The sequence below is a fragment of the Corvus hawaiiensis genome, chromosome 11 (genome assembly GCF_020740725.1).
Source record: "Corvus hawaiiensis isolate bCorHaw1 chromosome 11, bCorHaw1.pri.cur, whole genome shotgun sequence".
In the NCBI taxonomy this organism is placed as follows: domain Eukaryota; kingdom Metazoa; phylum Chordata; class Aves; order Passeriformes; family Corvidae; genus Corvus; species Corvus hawaiiensis.
Window position 1 is genome coordinate 17,499,427 of NC_063223.1, and position 20,114 is coordinate 17,519,540.

Below are 20,114 nucleotides of genomic sequence, written 5' to 3' on the forward strand. Positions count from 1 at the left end.
TGCCCGCTGCTGCCGGCGGGGCGGAGCGGAGCGGAGCGGGCGGAGCGGGGCCGGGCGGGCAGCGCCGGCGGCGGCAGCGCTGAGGTAGGGCCGGGGGCGGCGGGGGGCCGGGCAGCGGGGCCGGGCAGCAGCGCCCGGCACCCCGCGGGTGGGTGCTCCGGTGCCTTCGCCCCCCCCTCAAGCCCGGGCCAAGGTATCCTGCACCCCCCCCTTGCACCCCTCGTCTACCCCCTTGTACCCCCTTGCCGCACCGTTCTGCACCCCTAACCGTGGTATCTTGCACCCCCTGCGCTCCTAACCACAGTATCCAGCACCCCTCTGCCCTTCTGCCCGTGCTGCGCCTGCACCCCAATAACGCAAGTGCTGCAGCCCTAACCACGGTGCCCTGCCTGCCCTCTGCTTCACCCTGTACCCCTAACCACAGTACCCCTGCAGCCCTACCCGCGGGACCCTGCCCTGCCCTGCCCACAACTCTAACCGTGGTGTCCCTGCATCCCAGCTGCGGTACCCCTGCACCCCGCTGTGCCCGCTTCCTGCACGCCAGCCATGGTACCCCTGTACCCGACCTGTGCCCCTTTGCACCTCCAGCCACGGCACCCCTGCACCCCTAACCACAGTCCCACTGCACCCCTCATAGCCTCTCTGCAGCCCCTGCTCCCATACACCCCCCAGTGCTCCCCTTCACCCCTCCTGCTGAACCCCCATGTGCCCCTAAGTACCCCACATCCTCCTGCTCCTCCAGCACCCCTCAAACAGCTCCCACAGTACCCTGGCACCCTAATGTGGTCCCCCAGTACCTCTGTCCTCTGTTAACACTCAATCCCCCTTCACCACTTCCATTTCAGAGCACCCTCAGAGCCTTTCCTTGCAGCTCTCCTTCATCCCCTTAGCCAGGCAGTAGTTCCCTTCTACCTACCTGGACCCCCTTACACCAGCATCCCGCCTTCCCTGCCTGCATCCCCCAGCATTCCCCCAAACCTCTAACCCCTGGCTAATCCCAGCTACCTGTCTCCCTACTTGACACACCCCTCTTCCCCTCTACCCTTCTTCATATTCCCCCACCTAGTTGCCCCCCTTTCCTCCCAGCTAGCCCTTCCCTGGATTTCACCCCTTGCCTGGGCATCACAGCCTGTCCTGGCACTGTGTTTGGGGCAGGAACATGTGTGTTGGTGGAAGAAAGACAGGACAGTGTGGGAGGCACACCCCATCCTGCTCTGTACCCAAGTGGGGGGGATTTCTCCCATGGTGGCAGTGTCCCAGGAGTCACATGGGGGAGACCTTTGCCCCATCTCCCTTCGGTTTCTGTGACGACTGAGTGTGAGGGCGGACTTTGGAGGGGCCGGTGGGTGATTAACCATCTTGCAGCTCTTTCCCCAGAGCTTTGCAGCCCTGGTCCCAGACATGGCACCTGGGAAGCCCGGGAAGAGCACAGGGGCCTCAGAGAACCCCTCGGTTACGCTTTTCCGGGAGTACCTGAGGATTGACACCGTCCACCCTAAACCTGACTATGGTGAGAATGGGGGGACAGGATGGGGAGCCATGTGGGGATCTGGCAATGCAGTTTTGCAGCTCTGATCTTTGGACCCAGGTGCCCAAGTCCTGTGCTGGGGCTGTTTTGATGGTGGTTTTAACGAGTGAACTCCTTTGTGCCTTATCTCTGCTGGTGCCTTTGGCTGGGGCAGGGACGTTTCAAGTGCCCTCAGAGCTGCTGTTTGCTTCTTCCAGTCCCGTGCTCCTTGCTTCCTTTTCCATGCTGCCCTGGCTCTGGGATGAGTGATCTCCTTTCGTTAACATTTATGTCTTCCCACTAAAGTACATTTTATTGGTGAGGAGCTCCCAAAACTCCACTGGAGAAACATTCCCCCTGAACTTACCCCCCTTCAATTTTTATTTTATTCATATTTCCCAAGTCCTCACCCCAAAGGGATGGTGATGAGCTGCTCCTCTCCCTGCTCATGGCCACCTCTCGTGTCCAGGACCTGCAGCACCTGCCCTCTCTTGTCATCTCTTTCCCTGGTCTGGGAACCCCACAGAGCCTTGGGGTCCCTGGGGGGTTGCAATGAGAAACCCCGCTGTAACTCTGAGCATCCCTACTCTTCCCCAGATGCGGCCATCCGGTTTCTGGAGCGTGTCGGCACCGACCTGGGCTTGGCCTGCCAAAAAGTGGAGGTGAGCAAGCTGAGGAGCAGCCTCCAGTCTGTCCACCCATCTATCCACCTGTGTTTGGGTCCTTAGTGACCAAGATGTTCCTCTGCCTGCACCCAGAGCTGGACAGGAGTGAATCCCCTCTGCCTGTAATCCTCTGCTGACCTGAGCCCTTCCTTAAGCCAGTATTCTGGCTGCTCCCCACTGACCTTTGCAGCTGCCTGTACTATGATTAGCTGGGGACCTGGCAGGGTCACGTTGGCTGGGGCCATCCTTCCTGCTGGGCACTGGCTGTCCTGGGAGACTCCCGGGCACCAGGGGAAGATGCTGGGTTTGTCTTCCCTCCTCTGAATTGCAGCCAGGTTTGGCACCTGCAGCCGGGCTCTGGCTGGCTGTGCGGGTTCAGGCAGGCCTGCTCCCTCTCCCAGTGGAGAAAGGGGTGACTGGCCGGGTGGCATCCAGAAACTTTTCCTAAGCTGATGCTTTTTGGCTCCAGCCTGCTGGTCCAAGCCTTTCTGTCCCCATCCTGGACCCTGGTGACATCCTACCTTTGTCCCACAGGTGTGCCAGGGCCGTGTGGTGCTGATCCTGACCTGGCAGGGCACAAACCCCCGCCTGCGCTCCATCCTCCTCAACTCCCACACCGACGTCGTGCCTGTCTTTGAGGTGCTGGGACAGGGTGAGGGGTGGGAAGGGCACGGAGGGGAGGACAGGGTGGATGGGAGCTGGTGCCCTCTGTGCCCCTCTGCCATCATGGATGCTGTTCCCTGCAGGAGCACTGGACCTACCCACCCTTCGAGGCAGTTAAGGACTCGCAAGGCAACATCTACGCGCGGGGTGCCCAGGATATGAAGTGTGTCTCCATCCAGTGAGTGGAGGGCTCTGCACCTGCTGGGTGGGCACGGTGCTGGTGGTGTCTCTGAGTGATGCAGGACAGGATGCCACTGTCCTCAGGGTCCCTGGGACCAGAGGTGCCCCCGCTTGACCTGCCCTGAGGTGGCTGAGAGCACACAAGCCCCTCTCCTCCACGATGACCAGACACTACCTTCCCTTGCAGGTACCTTGAGGCCATCCGGAGGCTGAAGACAGAGGGAAAGTCTTTTGCCCGCACCATCCACCTCACCTTTGTGCCTGGTGAGTCCCCAGGCTGTCCCCTCTCAGGAGGTACAGAAGGGCCTGGCAGCTGGGTTGTGCTCTGGAGTCTCCCGTGGCAGCCAGGCACCAGGCTCTCCAGATTCCAACCTCCCCTAGCTCAAGGCTGGAGAGGTTTCCATGTCTGAGGACATCAGGTGTGCTGATGGCATCCAAGCTGGCATGGAAGGAGGCCTAGGGGGTAGCGGGCTGGGGGATGCCCCAGTGCCTTCCTCCATGCCAGGCTTTCCCCCACAGATGAGGAGGTGGGCGGACACAAGGGCATGGAGATGTTCGTGCAGCGCCCTGAGTTCAAAGTGCTCAACGTGGGCTTTGCCATGGATGAGGGTGAGTGGTGATAGGGCTGGCACAGGGATGTGTCTCCTCTTGGCACACACTCCTCTGCCTGTTGGCATCACTCCCCAGGCACCAGCATCCCACATGCTTCCAGGGACCCCCTTAGGGGATCCTTCCCCTGGGCAGTGACCCACATGGTGCCAGTCTGGAGGGAAAATGCTGCCAGGACAGAGCAGAGGGGGCACATCATGGCACCCCCATGCCCCACTGACCCCCTGTCTGTGTCCACCACAGGCCTGGCCAGCCCATCTGACACCTTCAGTGTCTTCTATGGCGAGAGGAGCCCGTGGTGTGAGTATCTGTGTGTCCCCTGCCCTGTCCCTGGCTCTCCTGGGCACTGGGGCACTGGTGCTATCCCAGGCTTTCTGCTCCACCCTTCCCTCTACGCCTACTGCTGCAGGGATAAAGGTGAAGTGCATGGGTAGCCCCGGGCATGGGTCCCGCTTCATCAGCAACACGGCGGCTGAGAAGATGGTAAGAGAGGGGGTACACCCTGTGCTCCCCCCGTGCTGCCCTGGGCTGCCAGGCCCCTGCCCATGGGGCTGGTCCTCACCCGCTGCCCTTCCCTCCCCAGCACAAAGTCATCAACTCCTTCCTGGCCTTCAGGGAGAGCGAGAAGCAGAGGTAGGAGGAGATGGGCAGTGGGATGGCAGTGGCTTAGTTCAGTCCATGAAGGGGGTCCTTGGGATCCCAAGCCAGGCTGTGATCTGGCGCTGCTGCCCTGTGCCTCAGTTTCCCGTTTTGCATGATGGCAGGGTGGGGAAGCACTCCTCCCCACGGGGGCAGATAGTGACTCTCCCTTGCATCCCCCAAGGCTCAAGTCCGACTCAAGCCTGACCCTAGGGGATGTCACCTCGCTCAACATGACCATGCTGGAGGGGGGCGTCTCCTTCAACGTGGTGCCCTCCGAGATGGCCGCCAGCTTCGACATCCGCATCCCACCCACCGTGGACCTGAAGGTGGGCACCTTGCCAGCCCCACCCAGGAGAGTGGGATGAGGATACCCTGCTCACACTCCTCCTCTGTTCTCTGCCCCAGGCCTTCGAGGAGCAGGTGGCCACGTGGTGCCGCGGTGCTGGGGATGGTGTCACCTATGAGTTTCACCAGGTGAGGGGTCTCAGCCACCTGGGCATATCGTGCCTGTCCCTCCCCTGCCAAGTGCCACCTCCTTGCCCCTTCATCTGCCCTCTCCCTCTGTCAGAAATGCATGGACCAACACATCACATCCACCGAGGAGTCGGACCCGTGGTGGAAGGCCTTCAGCGGGGTCTGTAGGGACATGTAAGTAGTGTCCCCAGGAAGGGTGGAAGCCTGGGAGGGACATCCTCTGGTGGAAACCAGGTGGTCCCTGGGGGTCTCTGGGGTCATGTCAGAGGCTGGGATGGGGAGCCCTGTGATGTGCCAAAGCATCTCCCCATTGCCCCCCAAAAGGGATGGGACTGAGTGTCCCTCAGGGCTGAGGGATGTCCTGGCACAGTCTCTTTGCCCATGGGGTATGAGGGGGACAGGGGACTTGGCTGGCCCTGCACCCATGCTGACACAGGGTCTCACTTGACAGGAAGCTGCAGCTCAAGCTCGAGATCTTCCCGGCTGCCACTGACAGCCGCTACATCCGAGCGGTGAGTGCGATGCCAGCAGACCTGCAGCCCCAAGCAGGAGCTGTGTCTAGGTGAAGGGGGGCTCGTGGTGCCCCTGCCAGCTCTGACCTCACCCTGTGCCTCCCCATCTCCAGGCAGGACACCCTGCTATTGGCTTTTCGCCCATGAACCGCACCCCAGTGCTGCTGCACGACCACAACGAGTTCCTGAATGAGCAAGTCTTCCTGCGGGGCATCGAGATCTACGCCCGCCTCCTGACTGCCCTGGCTTCAGTGCCCCCGCTGCCTGCTGAGGGCTGAGTGCCTGGCAAGGGGCAGGAAGGGGGTGCCAAGCAGAGACAGCCAAGGCTTTAAAAAGAGGGGCAGGGGCTGGGCACAGCAAATACCTGCTAGTGTGCTGGGGATGCAGATGGCATCATGCCACATTGGCTGTGTTCAGGGCTGGCCTGATGGTGACACCCAGGGGGTTATGTCCCCCTTGGCCAAGTGCCAGCAGAGCCTCATGCCCAGGTGCCTCCAGCCTTTCCTGGTGTTTTCAGTGCCTCCCTCTGTCCCTGTGCCATCTCTGGCTGCACTGGCTGGGTGGTGAGGGGCTGGCCAGTGCCCCACTCTGCCTGCCCATGCCTCGTCCTGCCTCCCTGCTCACTTGCTGGGGGAGCTGGGGCCAGTGCTGCCCACCCTCCCTGTCAATAAATCTTGCTAAGCACAGCCTGGAGCGGAGCAGTCTGTCTGTCTGTCTGTCTGTCCACGATGGCGCTGCCCGCAGGGTCTCGCCCAGGTGCTGCCGATTTCCTCGCACGGTGCGGTTTGCTGGGGTGCTTCTCCTCCCCTGGGCTCATTGCCTGCATGACAGCAGAGCGGGCAGGATCCTGCCCGGGCATGCTGAGGGGCCTCTGCTCCCGATCAGCCTCAGGGGACTGGTGCTGGGGTTCATCCTTCTCCTTCCCTCCCTCTCTCCAGAGCTTCTGCTGCAGTGCCGCTCCTGCAGACCCTCTGGTCAGGGCAGGCAGTGTGCGGGTCTGGGCAGGCAGCTCCGCTTACCTGCCAGAGCTGCCATCAGCTGCATCTCCTCCTTGCTTGTTCTGTGTGGCTCCCCAGCACCCCAGGGTGTGTGATCTGTCCCAGCCATGCTGTTCCTTAGGGAAACCAAGGGCCCACTGAGCGAATTGGGGTGGTTTTACACTGCTCGGGAGACTTGCAGAGCTGCTCCATTAAAAAGGTTGGGGGGAAGCCAGGGATCTCCCAGCCTCCTGACCTCTGTTTTAATTAAGAAAGCTGCTGGAACCCTTGGGGGGCTGGGGATAATGAGGCTGCCCCATGCCGGGCTGGGAGAAGAGATGAGGCTGGTGGTGATGAAGCACTGAGAGAGAAACCACCAGCTCCTCAGCTCCTTCCCCTCCATTCAGTGCAGGGGGAAGTCCAAGGTTTTTGGATGTGGGACACACCTGCCTGTGTGATGAGGCTCCCAAGAGAGGCCGGCGTGGATTCTCTGATGTCTCAAACGACCACATCCCCTGACCTCGCAGCCCTGGGGGAGGATGGCATGGGAGTGGCGTGGGCACCGTGGGGTCCTTGCCCAGGGTGTTGGCACCTTTGCACCTTTGCAGGCAGACAGCAGCACATCCCCTGCCCTGTGGGTGTGCTAGGGCTACGTGCGGCACCCTGTGCCCCCCTCGACCCTGCTCAGTTCCCTGCCCCAGCTGGCCTGCTGTCCCCAGCTTGCCTGGCACTGAGATGGGACCTGGCAGCTGTGTGCTTGCTGGTGCTTGGAGATCACACCACGCTGAGCATCCTTCTCGCGGGGCAGGTCTGTGTGCCCTCTCCTACCTCAGGAGTGCGAGGCTGGAGGACCCCAGCTTCCCTCCCTTGCTCCCCAACCTCAGGGGAGAGCCAGAGGTGTTGGCAGGGTCACTTCTTGGGAAGGGAACTGCAGTAACGGCTAAAGCGCCGCTGGCAGGGGACACTTTTGGGGATGTGCGGAGTTCTCGGGGTCCTCCCGGGAGATGGGGCCGTCCCCCCGCGCATCCCCGCCGCCCAGGGACGGGGTATGGCGGGGCCGGGCCGGGGCGGGCCGGGGCGGGCCGGGGGCGGTCGGATGTCGGCCCCATAAAAGCTCGGTGCCACCGGCGACCGCGGGCGCGGCGGAGGGATGCGGGCGGCCGCGGCGGTGTCGCTGTCGCTGTGCTGGCTCTGGGCGGCGGGGCACAGCCTGCCCCGGCTCCGCCTGTCCTACCGCGGTGAGCCGGGCCGGGGGCACCTGCTGCGGGACGGGGGGGGCTGTCCACGGAGGGGTGTCCTCAGGGTCCCCCCTCCGGGGCCCTGGGGGCTTGGGGAGCCTCAGCTGCGGGCGCCGCGCCCGGAGTACGGGGTTTTTTTGGTGCGGTTGGTGGGCAAATTGTGCTGGGGGCTCGGGTTGGGCCGGGGTTTCGGTGGGTGGCTGCCCGGCACTCTCCGCTCCCCACGCGGGACGTGGGGACCCCCGAGGAGAAGGAGGAGGAAGAGGGGAGCAGGGTGACTGGGACAGGGATTGTGCCGCCGGGCTCCGCGCCAGCCCCGCTGCTTCCCCTGGGGGATCGTCTCCCACGTGGGGTGCGGGGAAACTGAGGCACGGCGGTGTTCTGGCCCCGGCACGCTTTCTCTTGTGTGTTGGGGGGGGGCTGCGGTGCGCGGGTGGTCCCCCGGCGTGGTGGGCACTCAGCATCCTGCCCTCGGCTGGGTGGGTGGGTCCCCGGGCTGCACCCTCCGAGCCCCGTGGCGCTGGGGTGCGGGTGCTGGGGTGCCGGGGCCCCTCGGGGGGCTGCGGGGGCAGTGCTTGGTTTTAATTAAAACTCTCCTTGTGATCCTGCTCTGGCTCGCCGCATCCCCCGCCCTGCCAACCTAATCCACGGGCTGCTCCTGCCAAACTTGACGGAGCCTGGGGCGCCCCAATCTCCTCCTGGCCTCAAAGCAATGAACCTGCTCTAAAAAAATTAACATAAATTACATAATGTGTATCTTCCCCCTTCCCAGAAGGGGGAAAGGCCTGGGCAACCCAGCACTTCCAGAGCCCCGGGGGCTGCAGTGCCAGGGGAAAATTTGCTTCTCTGCTGCCTGGGCTGGGGGTTCCCGGGTCTGGCTGCATCCCCTGCTCTGTCCTGGGGCACAGCAGGTGACCCCAGGGGCTGCGTCTCTGTTGAACGGGAAACTGAGGCACGCAGTGCCCCCCACCCCCTTATCCTGAGAGTCCGGGATGGCTCATGGCTCTGCCCCGTGATGCGATCCGGTGTCCTCAGGTTGGGTTTGGCAGCAGAGCGAGGAGATTTGAGGTCTCAGCAGAGGTGAATCGTGAGGCTCAGGGTCTGGCTCAGTGTCTGATCCACTCCAGCGCAAAGTCCAGCCGTGCGGGGCCGTTTCCCAGGTGCGAGGAGCTGCCCCGGGGCGGGGTGGAAGCTCCTCTCAGCCTCCCACAGGGAATGAGCCACCTTTGGAAGATTTTTTTTTTTCCTTAAGCTGATTATTCCGTTCGTCTTCCAAATTGGAAACAGAAACTGAAATTTCCCATGAAACAAATTCTGCCACCGCCTTCTCCCCGGGGGAAGAAAAAAAAAAAAAAAAAAAAGAAAATTTCAATTAAAAACATTAGAGCCTCGGAAATTAAACCCGTGGTGAGCTGAAGCTGTTTCTGCAGAGCTCCTCGACCTGGGCTCTGCGTGGCTGTGAGGTGACTTTGGGGGGTGACAAGGACAGTGCTGTGGGTGCAGGGATGGCCATGTACCCAGCCTCACACTTCAAGCCACTTTTTTCCTTTTGTTTCGACTTCCAACAGTGGCTCATGTGAGACGGGACAGAGCATTTTGCTGTTGTGTGGAGTGGAAGCATTGCCCTGTGCTCTTTGCTGTCCCTCCCGAGGGACCCCCGCTTGTGGGGTGGCTCCCGCGGGAGCCCCACCCTGGGGTAAAGGTGTCCCAGGAATGGATGGGGCATGGCAAGGGGCTGTTCCCTGGGGAGGTGAAGAGGAAGGCGCCCTGAGCCAGTGTAACCCGAGGCACAGGAGGAATTCGCCAGGTCTGAGGGAGAAGGGGAAGCCTTGCCTGAAACAATAAAAGGAGCCCGACGACTTGGCCAATGTTGTTCTGAGCTGGGAAAATATTATTGCTGGGCAAGAATAGAAGGAGACGACAGCATTTTCCTGGGCTGTACCCGGTGATACGGGAGGATCTGATGCTGGGAGGACACAGGGAGGAGGGTACCAGACTGGGTGGAGGGGCCAGCAGTGCCGGGAGCCAGCTCTGCTTGCAGGCACAGGGGTCTTCCCGATGAGAATGGAGCCACTGGAGCTGTATCCTCTGTGCCACTGGCATCACCAGTTCGGGCACTGGGACTGCCCTTGAGCAGGGATGGGGTGTGTGATGGGGTGAAGGTGTCTATTGTCCCCTGCTGGGGATGGACCTTGTCTCCCTTGCAGGGCCTAGAAGACACATTTCCCACCAGGATGTGGCATTGCATCGCTGGCCACCTCCTGGCTGGAAGTGACAAATGTCCCCCCAGCAAGAGCAGGACTTGGCACCCCAGTGTCCTGAGCTGTGCCAACTGGGCTTGTCCCAGCACCACCTCCCTTCTCACGGGGACATGTGGGAGATGCTCGGGCTGGGTGTTTCCCTGGGGTCAGCAGCAGTGGCTGGCAGTCTTCCGGGCCGGAGGGTGTTTGGGGACAGAGCTGTGCTCATCAATGGCGCTTTGTCCTCCTCCTCCTTCTCCGTCTGGCAGTCACAGTGGCCTGGCCTGGGGTCAGGATGGGTTTTCAGAGCCCCATGGAGCTGAGCCATTCCCTCTGGCCCTCTCCCTCTGGCGGCTGTGGCAGCTGTGTGGGCGCCACTGTGCCAGCTTGGTGACCCTGGAAGTCATTTCCCACCGGAAACCAGTCGAGCCACTGCTCCCGCCTCATCGTCACTGTGAGGGTCCCCTTGGCATTGCACGAGATTCAGGCTTGGGCCTGCTCTGGGGGCTTTGACTGTCAGACCCAGTTGCTTTGAGATGTGATGTCCATCCTAGGGATGCAGTACCCCCATGCTGGTGTCTCTCTCCAGGTGCCTGGGGAGGAAGCGTCCCTGTCAGTGAGTTCTGGTGGTGGTGGCAGTGGCGGGCTTTGTGTGGCAGTTTCCCCATGGCACTGGCTGTGTGCCTGCTATTGTGTCCTTGGCTGGCACCCAGCAGGGACAGGCCTTGCTTTCTGCCCACGCCATGTCCGGTCTCGCCACCATCCCAGCCCTGTGTGAGCCCAGCCTGGGGCTGATGGCACAGCCCAGCTCGCGGTGGCACGGCCTCAGCAGGAGTCTGGGGTGGTTCAGCCAAACCTTGCTGGGGGTGGCAACCCTGCTTGGGACCTTGCTGCTTGTTGGCTCTGCAGCTTAATCCTTGGCTGGCAGGGAGAAGAGCACTCCAGCCAGGTTGAGGCTGGGATGTCCGTGCCTCTGGGAAGGGATGGCGACATGCTGCAGTCCAGAGTGGCTGTGAGCGGCTCTGCTGACTCCAGGACAACTGCATGATACTCAGAAGCAGCAGCTCGGAGGAACCCTTGGGGCTGGGATGGCTCCTGCTGATGCTTTCATCTCTTCCTGGCAGAGCTTTTAGGCACCAACCGCTCCGACCTCTTCTTTGGTCACCGCGGTTTCCTGGGTTTCCGCTCCCTCTACCTGGATGAGTATCGCGACCGGCTCTTCATCGGGGGGAAGGATGTGCTCTACTCCCTGCTCCTGGACAGGACCAGTGCAGATGCCAAGGAGGTGAGCTGGGTCCTGCTGAGCACCCTGGAGTCTCTGTCCCCACCCTGGCCGCTGTGGACCTGTCAGTGCCCAACTGAGCCAGGCAAAGTCACTCTGAAACAAGACCTGCCCTGGGGATGGCCTCATCTGAAGTGCCTCAAAATTATTCCATAAACTTGTTGAGCCTGGCAAGGGCAGGCTGGCTGTGGTGTCTGGAGGGCAATTAGCTGGCAATTAGTCACGATCATCAGCCTCAGAGACTGATGGTGCAGCCCACCAGTGATTTCTGGGTATTGAGCATTGTTTTGGACCCCACTCTTCTAAAAAACTGTCATTGGGAGGTTGAGTGCTGCCCATCACCATCTGGGCATCCCCTTCACGGGCCAAATATTCAGCTGAAAGCCTGCAGAGACAAGGAGCTAAAGGGATCCATCATTGCAAGAAGTTGTGGCAGGGTTCAGCCGGCAAAGCCCCCAGATCTCTCCTGCTTCCTTGGTGGGAGAGGTGGTGGACCAAAGTGATGGTGCGGGTGGTGGCTCCCCTCCTCTTTCACCCTCTCCACTTTGACTTTTTGTTTTTCAAACACAGCTCTGGGCAGTTTCTAGCTGAAGAAAGAGGAGGAGGAAATGAAGTGCCCTTCGGTGTGCTGGGTCACTGCGGTGGGGTCAAGGGCTTGTGTACCCAAGCTGCCCTTGGTCTGAGAGCCGCTAAAGGCTGTGGGGGACATGGACTCCATCACTCCTGCTGTCCCCTGGGCACCCTTTCCCCAGGCCACCCACAGGCCTACCCCCTTCCAGTCCAGCTCCAGCTGTCCCCAGCATGACCACCCCAATCCAGCCCAGCTGTGGGCTATTACTGCCAGGACGCATCTCCCAGGAGGAAGGGTCCTGCCCGGGATTATAGGGTGGGAGTCCTGGGCTGGGTGGGTTCCACGGAGCTGTGGTCCCTTTCTCTGTCCCTCTCTCCATCCCCTTGCCATTGGCAGCCTGGGGATGTGGATTTGCATGGCTGGGTCCCTGCTGTCCCCCCTCCCTGCTCCAACAGACCCTTTGTGTTCCAGATCCATTGGCCACCCCGCCCTGGGCAGACGGAGGAGTGTTTTCGAAAGGGGAAGGACCCAGGGGTGAGTCTCTCCCTATGTGGGGGTCCCCTTGTGCCAGATGGCTCCCCCCATGTTTGGGCTGTTGTCACCTGCCAGGGATGGCCCCCTGGGGCTCAGGGGACATTTAATCCTGGTGCACAAGGGAAACTGAGGCAGGGAGTCAGTGGCCAATCCTGGCCATGCAAGAGGCTCGCTCCAGGCTCTGGAAATCCTGTCTCGGTGGCTCTGCTCAGCCCCATGGCCACAGAGTGGTGGTCAGTGTGTCCCAATGTGGCTGCATGAGCAGGCAGGGATAGCTGGGCTTTGGGACCCAAGCTTGGAGGGACAAAAATCCCCATGGTGTGCTCCAGACCCCAGCAACACTGCCTGGCCCATCCTGGCTGTCTCCAGTGGTGGGAAATCTGTAACTGGCTCAGGTTTGGTGACCTTGTTCCCTAAACCTTACCCCTCTTTGTGTCCCCCTGCCCTGATATGAAGCAGGACTGTGGTGGGGCGAAAGTCCCCAAGGCTCCCCTGGCCCAGACAAATTGCTCCCAGGAGTCCCTGTTCTGCTCTCTGTGTTTATTTTACCAGCTCTCACCGACAGATCCAAGCCAGGGCAGGCTCAACTTTTTATTTTCCTTGAACATATATTTTTTTTCACTTGCTATTTTAGAGGCTCTTTGCAAAGGGAAAATAAACAGCAGGAAGCTGGGAACCCCCGGGGCGGCTCGGCAGCGGTGTTCCCAGCAGATGAGGGGCCTCGCATCCCGCTGTGGAGGGGACAATGGAGGGCAGGCAGGGCTGGCGGTGGCCAGGGGGAGCTGCCAAGCTAATGGTGGAGAAGGATGGGAGCCCTTTTCCAGTGGGAACTGCCAGGAGATAATGTGCAAAGTCAGAGGTGGCAGGTCTCCAGCCCTGGGGGTGTCATTGCTGTCATCCCCCAGAGAAGGGGACACTTCCAGACAGCAGCAACCAGGGCTGTTCTGGAGGCAGCCCAGGATGCCTGTGGGTCTCTGTCTCCACTGTTTCCTCCTTTTGTTTCATCCCTGGCGTAAGCAGGAACATGACGGGGAAGGATGTCCCTGCATCTGGTCACGTCCTGGGCGCCAGGGGCTTGGGGCAGGGCTTGGAGCTTGCTGGGCAGGTGACGTTGCTCCCCTGGCTAGCGTGGGCTGTGTGACAGGGTGAGTGCACAGGTGCCTGCAGGCAGGAGATGCCCAGGTGGCAGCTGGATCCCGTGTGGATGTCATCCCAGCAGTCCCCTGGGATGCTCTTGTAGCAGGAGGACCAGTAAAAAGCCCTGTCCTTTTGCAGTGGGCTGGGGACCACCCAGATGAAGTCCATACAAGCCCTGTCAGTGGGTACAAGCTGCCACCCCAGATCCCTGGCACCGGGCTGGAGGCAGGGAGCCAGGGCTGGGGCTCACCCACTGTCGTAGGGCCCAAGACAGAGGCAGGGGGCTGGGGGTGGGCAAGGCACCAATACCCTGTGACCCTTCCTCTCCCCTGCTGTCCCCCCAGACTGACTGTGCCAACTATGTCCGTGTGCTGCATCCCTACAACCGGACACACTTGCTGGCCTGCGGGACGGGCGCCTTCCACCCCATGTGCACCTTTGTCTACGTGGGGCACCGTGGCGAGGTAGGGCAGCATCCCCAGCAGGACACCCCTGGGATGTAGATCCCCATTGCCTGCCTCTCTCCTGAGGGGCCTTGGGACTGCGTGGGGATGCTGGATGTGGAGTTTGCTCTACCCTGAATACTGGTGGGGGGGTGTGTCAGGAACCAGCTCCCTGTAGTCCCTTTGTCCTTCTGCTGCCCCCTGTCCAGCTTTCCCATCTGTCTGGCCTGGCATTCCCTTTACAGACATGTCCCCAGGGGCTGGTGTCCTGCCAGGGGCTGAGGTGGGGGTGGCATTTTCTCCTCTCCCAGCTAACTGCTCATAAATCAAGCTGGCTGGGGTGGAATGGCAGAACACCCCTCAGAGCCCTCCTCACAGCCTGGCCCTGCCTGGGCAGCGGGAGCTCTGCCTGTACCGTGATGACTCCGACTAGGCAGGTGGGCGAGCAGTGGAGCTGGTGGGTCCCTTTGGACCCTCATGGCATCAGTCTTGCCTCAAAAAGCGTGGATCCTGCTTCCAGATGATCCTTTGGGTGCACTGAGTGAGGTGCAAGTCAGGCAGGGACCAGAGCTGGCCTCTGCATGCCCAGGCACAGCCTGGGGCTCACCTGGCTGCTGCTCTCCCCAGCACACCTTCAGCCTGGACTCCGCCAGTGTGGAGAGTGGCCGGGGCAGGTGCCCGCACGAGCCCAGCCGTGCTTTCGCCAGCACCATCATCGGTGGGTTGTCTTCCTCACGATCTGGGAGCCTCTGGGGTTTGGGCCAGGGATGGTCCCTGTGCCAGCTGGGTGTTTTTGCAGGTGGGGAGCTGTACGCCGGCCTCACCGCAGATTTCCTGGGACGCGATCCCGGTGTTTTCCGCAGCATGGGGACCCGCTCTGCCCTGCGCACAGAGGTGGACCAGCGCTTACTCAACGGTAACAGCTTCCCTCTGCCCCTCCATTCCCCCCAGCAGGGCTAGTGCCGGGGACCACGAACCTTGTGGTGGCCAGAGCATCTGTGGCCATGGTGCAGCATCCCCCGTGCCAGCTAAGAGCAGGGAAAGGCACCAGGGCAGCAAGGTCTGGGGGTGCTCCTGGCTGGCATCCGGCCCCAGCATGGTGTGGGGTCTGGAGGTGGTGGCTGTGCCCTCTCTCCCCACCTGACATGGCTGGCTCTTGCTTGTAGATCCCAAATTTGTGGCAGCCCACTTGATCCCAGACAACGATGACCGGGACAATGACAAAGCCTATTTCTTCTTCACCGAGAAGGTGGTGGAGGCAGACAGCAAGGAGCACGTCATCGTCAGCCGTGTGGGGCGTGTCTGCGTGGTGAGATGCTGGTGGGGACTGCGGGGGACAGGGATGCATCAAGTCACAGCAGTGGCCCTGATGCTCCCTGTCCCTGCAGAATGATGCTGGTGGCCAGAGAGTGCTGGTCAACAAGTGGAGTACCTTCAACAAAGCCCGGCTGGTGTGCTCTGTCCCCGGCCCTGGTGGCATCGACACCTACTTTGATGAGCTGGGTAAGGGGTGCGTGGAGCTGTACTGCACCGGGGCTAGTCACTTAGTTGGTGGCTGGTCACTTAGTTGGAATCCAGGAAAAAAAACATGCTCTCATTTCCAGAGGATGTCTTCTTGCTGAGGACAAAGGATGGGAAGAGCCCAGAGATCTATGCCCTCTTCAGCACCGTCAGGTGAGTGGTCCAGCTCGTCTCTGGGGATATCCAGCTGCAGCTGCCCATGACCTGCCCTGTCACTGTCACCAAGGGTTGCTGGCCACTCCCCTGGTCTGCACAGGGATGTCGGTGCTCCCGCTGCCAGCAGTGCCAAGCATGGCTCTGCTCAACCCATTCTCCATCCCCTTTCAGCCACATTTTCCGGGGCTCTGCTGTCTGTGTGTACCGCATGGCCGACATCCGGGAGGTCTTCAACGGACCCTTTGCCCACCGGGAGAGCCCCCACCACCGGTGGGGTGCCTACGAGGGCAGGGTGCCCTACCCACGGCCAGGCGTGGTGAGTGACTCTCTGGAGCTCCAGGTCCCCTCTGCTCTTTTGGGATGGTGGTGGGGCCATCCCCCATCTTCTCACCTGCTGGAGAGGTCAGCTGGTGGTTTGCCGAGGTCTGGCAAAGGGGTGGAAAAGATGGATTCCAAACTGGAAGGCAGAGAGGGACCCAAACCAGCTCTGAGGAGCAATGAAGGGGGAAGGAGGGATGGGTGCTGGGGTGGCTGGGCTGAGCTGGTCCCCTCTTGTCCCCTCAGTGTCCCAGCAAGACCACCAACCAGCCCCGGCGGCAGTACAGCACCACCAAGGACTTCCCCGACGAGGTGCTGCACTTCGCCCGCGCCCACCCCCTCATGTACAAGGCTGTGTACCCCCGGCACCGCCGGCCCCTCCTCGTGAACACTGACCTGCCCCACCGGCTGCGCCAGCTCGTGGTGGACAGGGTGGAGGCTGAGGACGGGCAGCACGACATCCTCTTCCTTGGGACAGGTGAGCAGCAGGAGCAGAGTGCAGGAAGGAGCCCCGGAGCTGGGGCTCCCAGGGCTGTGTGATGCAGGGTGCTCACACCTCCATCCTCCTCGGCCCCCAGATGCTGGCTCAGTGCTGAAGGTGGTGGTCCTGCAGAAGACGAGCTCAGCCACAACTGAGGAAGTCATCTTGGAGGAGCTGCAGGTTTTTAAGGTGACATTTACTGCCCCATGTGTAAGGGAGGGGGCAGTGGGGTGGGCTCAGGTTGGGGACACACGTGGGGATGGAGGCTCGGGGCTGTCACTGAGTTGTTGGTCACTGGAAGGTCTTGAGGCCGTGAGGGAAGAGGGTGGCTGGGGGTATTTTCACCCTCCACAAAACATTGCTGATTTTCTGCCAAGCCCTGGTGGCTCTGAAAGAGCTGGGCTGTCCGTGGTGAGGATTATGCCAGCCTGATGACCACTCCCCTCTCCTACAGATGCCTGTGCCCATCACCCAGATGGAGATCTCCGTCAAGCGTGTGAGTACAGACACGGCTTGGCCACGGGGCTGGGGACCAGGCAGGTGACCAGCTGTGGTCACTAGCCTCTCAAAGCTGTGTGGTGCTTGCCCTGGGGTGTCCTGGTTGGACCCCCAGGTGCTGAGCCCATGGGGGTTTCCAACATCACCACCTTGGTGCTGTTCCCCCAGCAAACGCTCTACGTGGGCTCCAGCCTGGGGGTGGCCCAGGTGCGGCTGCATCAGTGTGAGTCCTACGGCACTGGTTGTGCCGAGTGCTGCCTGGCCAGGGATCCCTACTGCGCCTGGGATGGCACCGCCTGCACCCACTACCAGCCCTCCAGCAAGCGCCGCCAGCGCCGCCAGGACGCCCGCCACAGCCACCCTGCACACCAGTGTCTGGACCAGAACCTGACCGGTGAGAGACTGGGGGCCTGCAGGGCTGAGGGGCTTCTCCAGGTGCCCCAAGATGTCCTGACATCCACAGCCCTAGCACACAGAGGGGCTTGTGGCCATTCCATGTGGGCACTCTCACCTGCCCATCTCATAGACCAGACCAAGAGAAGGTGGGTGCTGCTGGGGCTGGGGCTGTCCTCTGGGAGAGAAGGGGATGAAGTCACACGGTGGCCAAGGGGGGCTGACGCCTGGGCAAGCGGAAGCCTGGCTCTGCCCTCCCTGTGAGTCTGTGCCTGTCTTTGCCCCAGTGGATGATTTTGAGAGCGTTGAGGAGAAGGTGCTTTATGGGGCAGAGGACAACAGCACATTCCTGGAGTGCGTGCCCCGGTCCCCGCAGGCCAGCGTGCAGTGGTTTGTCCAGAGGCCCCCCGATGAGCAGCGGGATGAGGTGAGGCTCCCCTGCACCTGCTCCCCTTGCGGGCACACGGGAGGGGTGTGGGGCCAGACCTGGACACCCCCAACCTCGCGGTGGCCGACAGGTGAAGACGGACGAGCGCATCCTGCAGACGGAGCACGGGCTGCTTTTCCGCAAGCTGCACCGGCACGACGCCGGCACCTACTACTGCAAAACGCTGGAGCACGGCTTCACCCGGACCGTGTCCAAGACCGCCCTGGAGGTGATCGCCAGCGAGCAGCTGGCACACACCGTCCCCCGAGGGCGAGGGGACGAGCTCCCGCACCTGCTCTGCCCCGAGCCCTGGCTGGTGCCACAGGCTCCCAAAACCTGGTTCAAGGATATCATGCACCTCATCAGCTCCCAAAACCCACGGCGGGTGGAGGAGTACTGTGCCCGCCTCTGGTGCAGCAGCCGCCCCCACCACCGCAAGAGCAAACTGGCCCAGGCCAAGTTGGTGCTGGCTGGTGTGGACGTGGCCAAGAAGGGACGGACGGCCAAACCCCTCAGCGAGAGGAACCGTGTGCCCCGGCAAGCACCGGCCGCTTAGAGAGGGCAGGGTAATGGACGTGGGGCAGCCACAGGCAAGTACCAGCTCCCCGTGCTGCTGGTGGCCCCAGGGGCATCTTGCCCTGGTGGGTGGCTTGCAGTGCTGCCAGCCTAGTCCCCATGGCCGGAGTGGATGGACGGGTCCCTGTTACCCTCAGTGGCTGCAGGGTCACCTCACAAACAGGCGGTGAGGTGGGACTCGTTGGCCCCTCCTTGCTCTCGCAGGTGACGTAGCAGGTGGGGGCTGTAGTCCCTGGGTGGGGTGGGGCATGGTGGCATGGTGCCACCCAGGCCATGCTATCACCCAGATGCTGGCTGGATCCCTCCGTGAATAATGGGGCCGAGTGTGGTGCTGTGGGGAGCGGTTGATGGCTCCAGGCTCTTTCCACACCAGCACAGAGCCTGGGGAAGATGATGCCTGCTTGTATGGGGGCAAAACCAGCATCATCCCAAAAAGCCTCTGTGTGCACGAGGAGCCCTGTCACTCGCTGTGCCTGCGGAGCCGCAGCTGTGCTGTGTCACCCAGGGCATACCCTGGGGGACAGGGCTCCTTCCTCCCTTCTCTTGGCACTGGGACACACTCAGCAGGGCCAGCCTGTTCCTGGGTGCAGCTCCCCACTTCTCCTCTGTCCGCCTCACAGCCACAGTGTTAGGGCTGGACAGGGTTGGGGAGAACAGCAAACGGCTGCGGCAGGTTAGACCTGTTCCTGGGTAAACACTGGGAGAGGCACTAATGCCACTGCAGTCACTGTGCCCAGGTGGGAGCAGGGACAGGCAGAAGGCAGCCCCAGCACAGTCTGGGGGGCTGTACCACAGCTGGGGTGGTTTCTGCTGGTTGGTGGTCCTGCAGGGGCATGGGTGGGATGTGGCTGGTTTGGGTGAGCTCCTGCTGCCTGGGGGAACTAAACCAGCAGCCAGGGCCTCCCCCAAACACAGGGGTTGGGAGTAGGTGCCTGGAGGGCACCTCCAGGCTGCCAGCGAGGTGTTCTTGCTTTCCTCACCCGACATGAGCTCACTCACGGTCAGCCTGGGGTGATAAAGATCTGCCCCTTCCTGAGGCAGGGCAGCCCCACACAATGGTGTGAACCGCAGCCCCGCCGGGACGGGCATTGTTCAGAGCTGGAGGAACGGGAAAGAAAAATAATAATAATAATTAAAAGGCCCTAAATAGCTCACACAAAGCCAGGTCCTGATATCATCTCTCCTCCCTATGTGTGTGTGTGTGTGTTTGTGTTTCTGCTGCAGCAGCGGCTCCCCGGGAGCAAAGTCCCTCGACAGCACTGCCCCATCCCACAGAGACAGGTTGGGGGTCCTGGCCCCCTTCTCCAGCTCCCTGTCCCACCTCTCCTGCAAACTCCATGTGTCTCCTGGGATGGGAGAGCTGTGGTGGGGCTGGCAGGCTGGGACATGTCCTGCACGGAGGGGAGTAGCGCTGGTAGCGCTGATTTATGGGGCTGGGCGGGAGCCAAGCACGTGGATTTGGGTAATGGCAGGCCTGAGTGGCACAGGAGAACAACAGCCAGCAAGAGACGAGGGAGCTGGGTGCAAAGCCAGAAATGAGAGACAGGAATCTGATTCCTCAGGGCCCCGATTAAACAGCTCTGCAGTGCCTGCACTGACCCGTGTGGAACGCCCGCACCCTTCTGCCTCCGAGCGATGCCTGTGCTCTGCAGAGCAGGGGCTGGGCTGCCCATTGTGGGGGACACAGCAAGAGGGGGCCCGAGGGCTCTGCTGTGTATGGGACCTGGCCCTGAGGTGAACTGTGAGAAGCTGGAGATGGCACCAGGGCCAGCAGTGCTTCAAATTGAGCAGGAAAAGAGACCAGGAGCAAACAGTCCCCCAAACAGCCAGCCCCCTTTTGGGGACCTGGTCCTCCTGGGTAGATTTACCACTAAGGCTGGAGCAGGAGAGATTTTGTCAGGGCTGCCCCACAGCATTCTGCAGGCTTCCAGCAGATCAGCAGCCAACTGAGGCAACCTGCGTCCCTAGAAACTTCCAGAGACTGAACAACTATGACCACACCCTCATGCACCTGGGGGGTGGAAGGAGACACCGTCCCTGGGCAGACCCAGCGCCGCGCACCTGGGTCTC

General features: G+C 61.6%; 2 protein-coding genes across 4 annotated transcripts; both read left to right on the top strand.

Annotated features, from left to right (window-relative positions):
- The first annotated feature begins 48 nt into the window (after positions 1–48).
- Positions 49–5,945, top strand: ACY1 (aminoacylase 1). Of its 3 annotated transcripts, none has more exons than XM_048315839.1 (15): positions 49–84; positions 1,366–1,510; positions 2,105–2,169; positions 2,707–2,811; positions 2,919–3,013; positions 3,203–3,279; positions 3,535–3,624; positions 3,868–3,924; positions 4,034–4,107; positions 4,208–4,257; positions 4,448–4,592; positions 4,672–4,740; positions 4,835–4,914; positions 5,192–5,252; positions 5,366–5,945. In XM_048315839.1, exons 2-15 carry the CDS (start codon positions 1,402–1,404, stop codon positions 5,528–5,530), a joined length of 1,242 nt encoding a protein of 413 aa, XP_048171796.1. In that variant the 5' UTR covers positions 49–84; positions 1,366–1,401; the 3' UTR covers positions 5,531–5,945. The 3 variants fall into 3 exon arrangements, with proteins under 3 accessions (XP_048171796.1, XP_048171797.1, XP_048171795.1); XM_048315840.1 differs by having other exon boundaries at positions 1,378–1,510; XM_048315838.1 differs by lacking the exon at positions 49–84 and adding an exon at positions 128–193.
- Positions 5,946–7,370: 1,425 nt separating this feature from the next.
- SEMA3G (semaphorin 3G) lies at positions 7,371–19,204 on the top strand. Its single transcript, XM_048315837.1, has 16 exons — positions 7,371–7,467; positions 10,832–10,992; positions 12,032–12,094; positions 13,576–13,695; positions 14,302–14,392; positions 14,474–14,590; positions 14,841–14,983; positions 15,063–15,177; positions 15,279–15,348; positions 15,523–15,667; positions 15,916–16,147; positions 16,248–16,339; positions 16,605–16,646; positions 16,817–17,042; positions 17,329–17,468; positions 17,560–19,204. Exons 1-16 carry the CDS (start codon positions 7,380–7,382, stop codon positions 18,022–18,024), a joined length of 2,310 nt encoding a protein of 769 aa, XP_048171794.1. The 5' UTR covers positions 7,371–7,379; the 3' UTR covers positions 18,025–19,204.
- Positions 19,205–20,114: the final 910 nt, after the last annotated feature.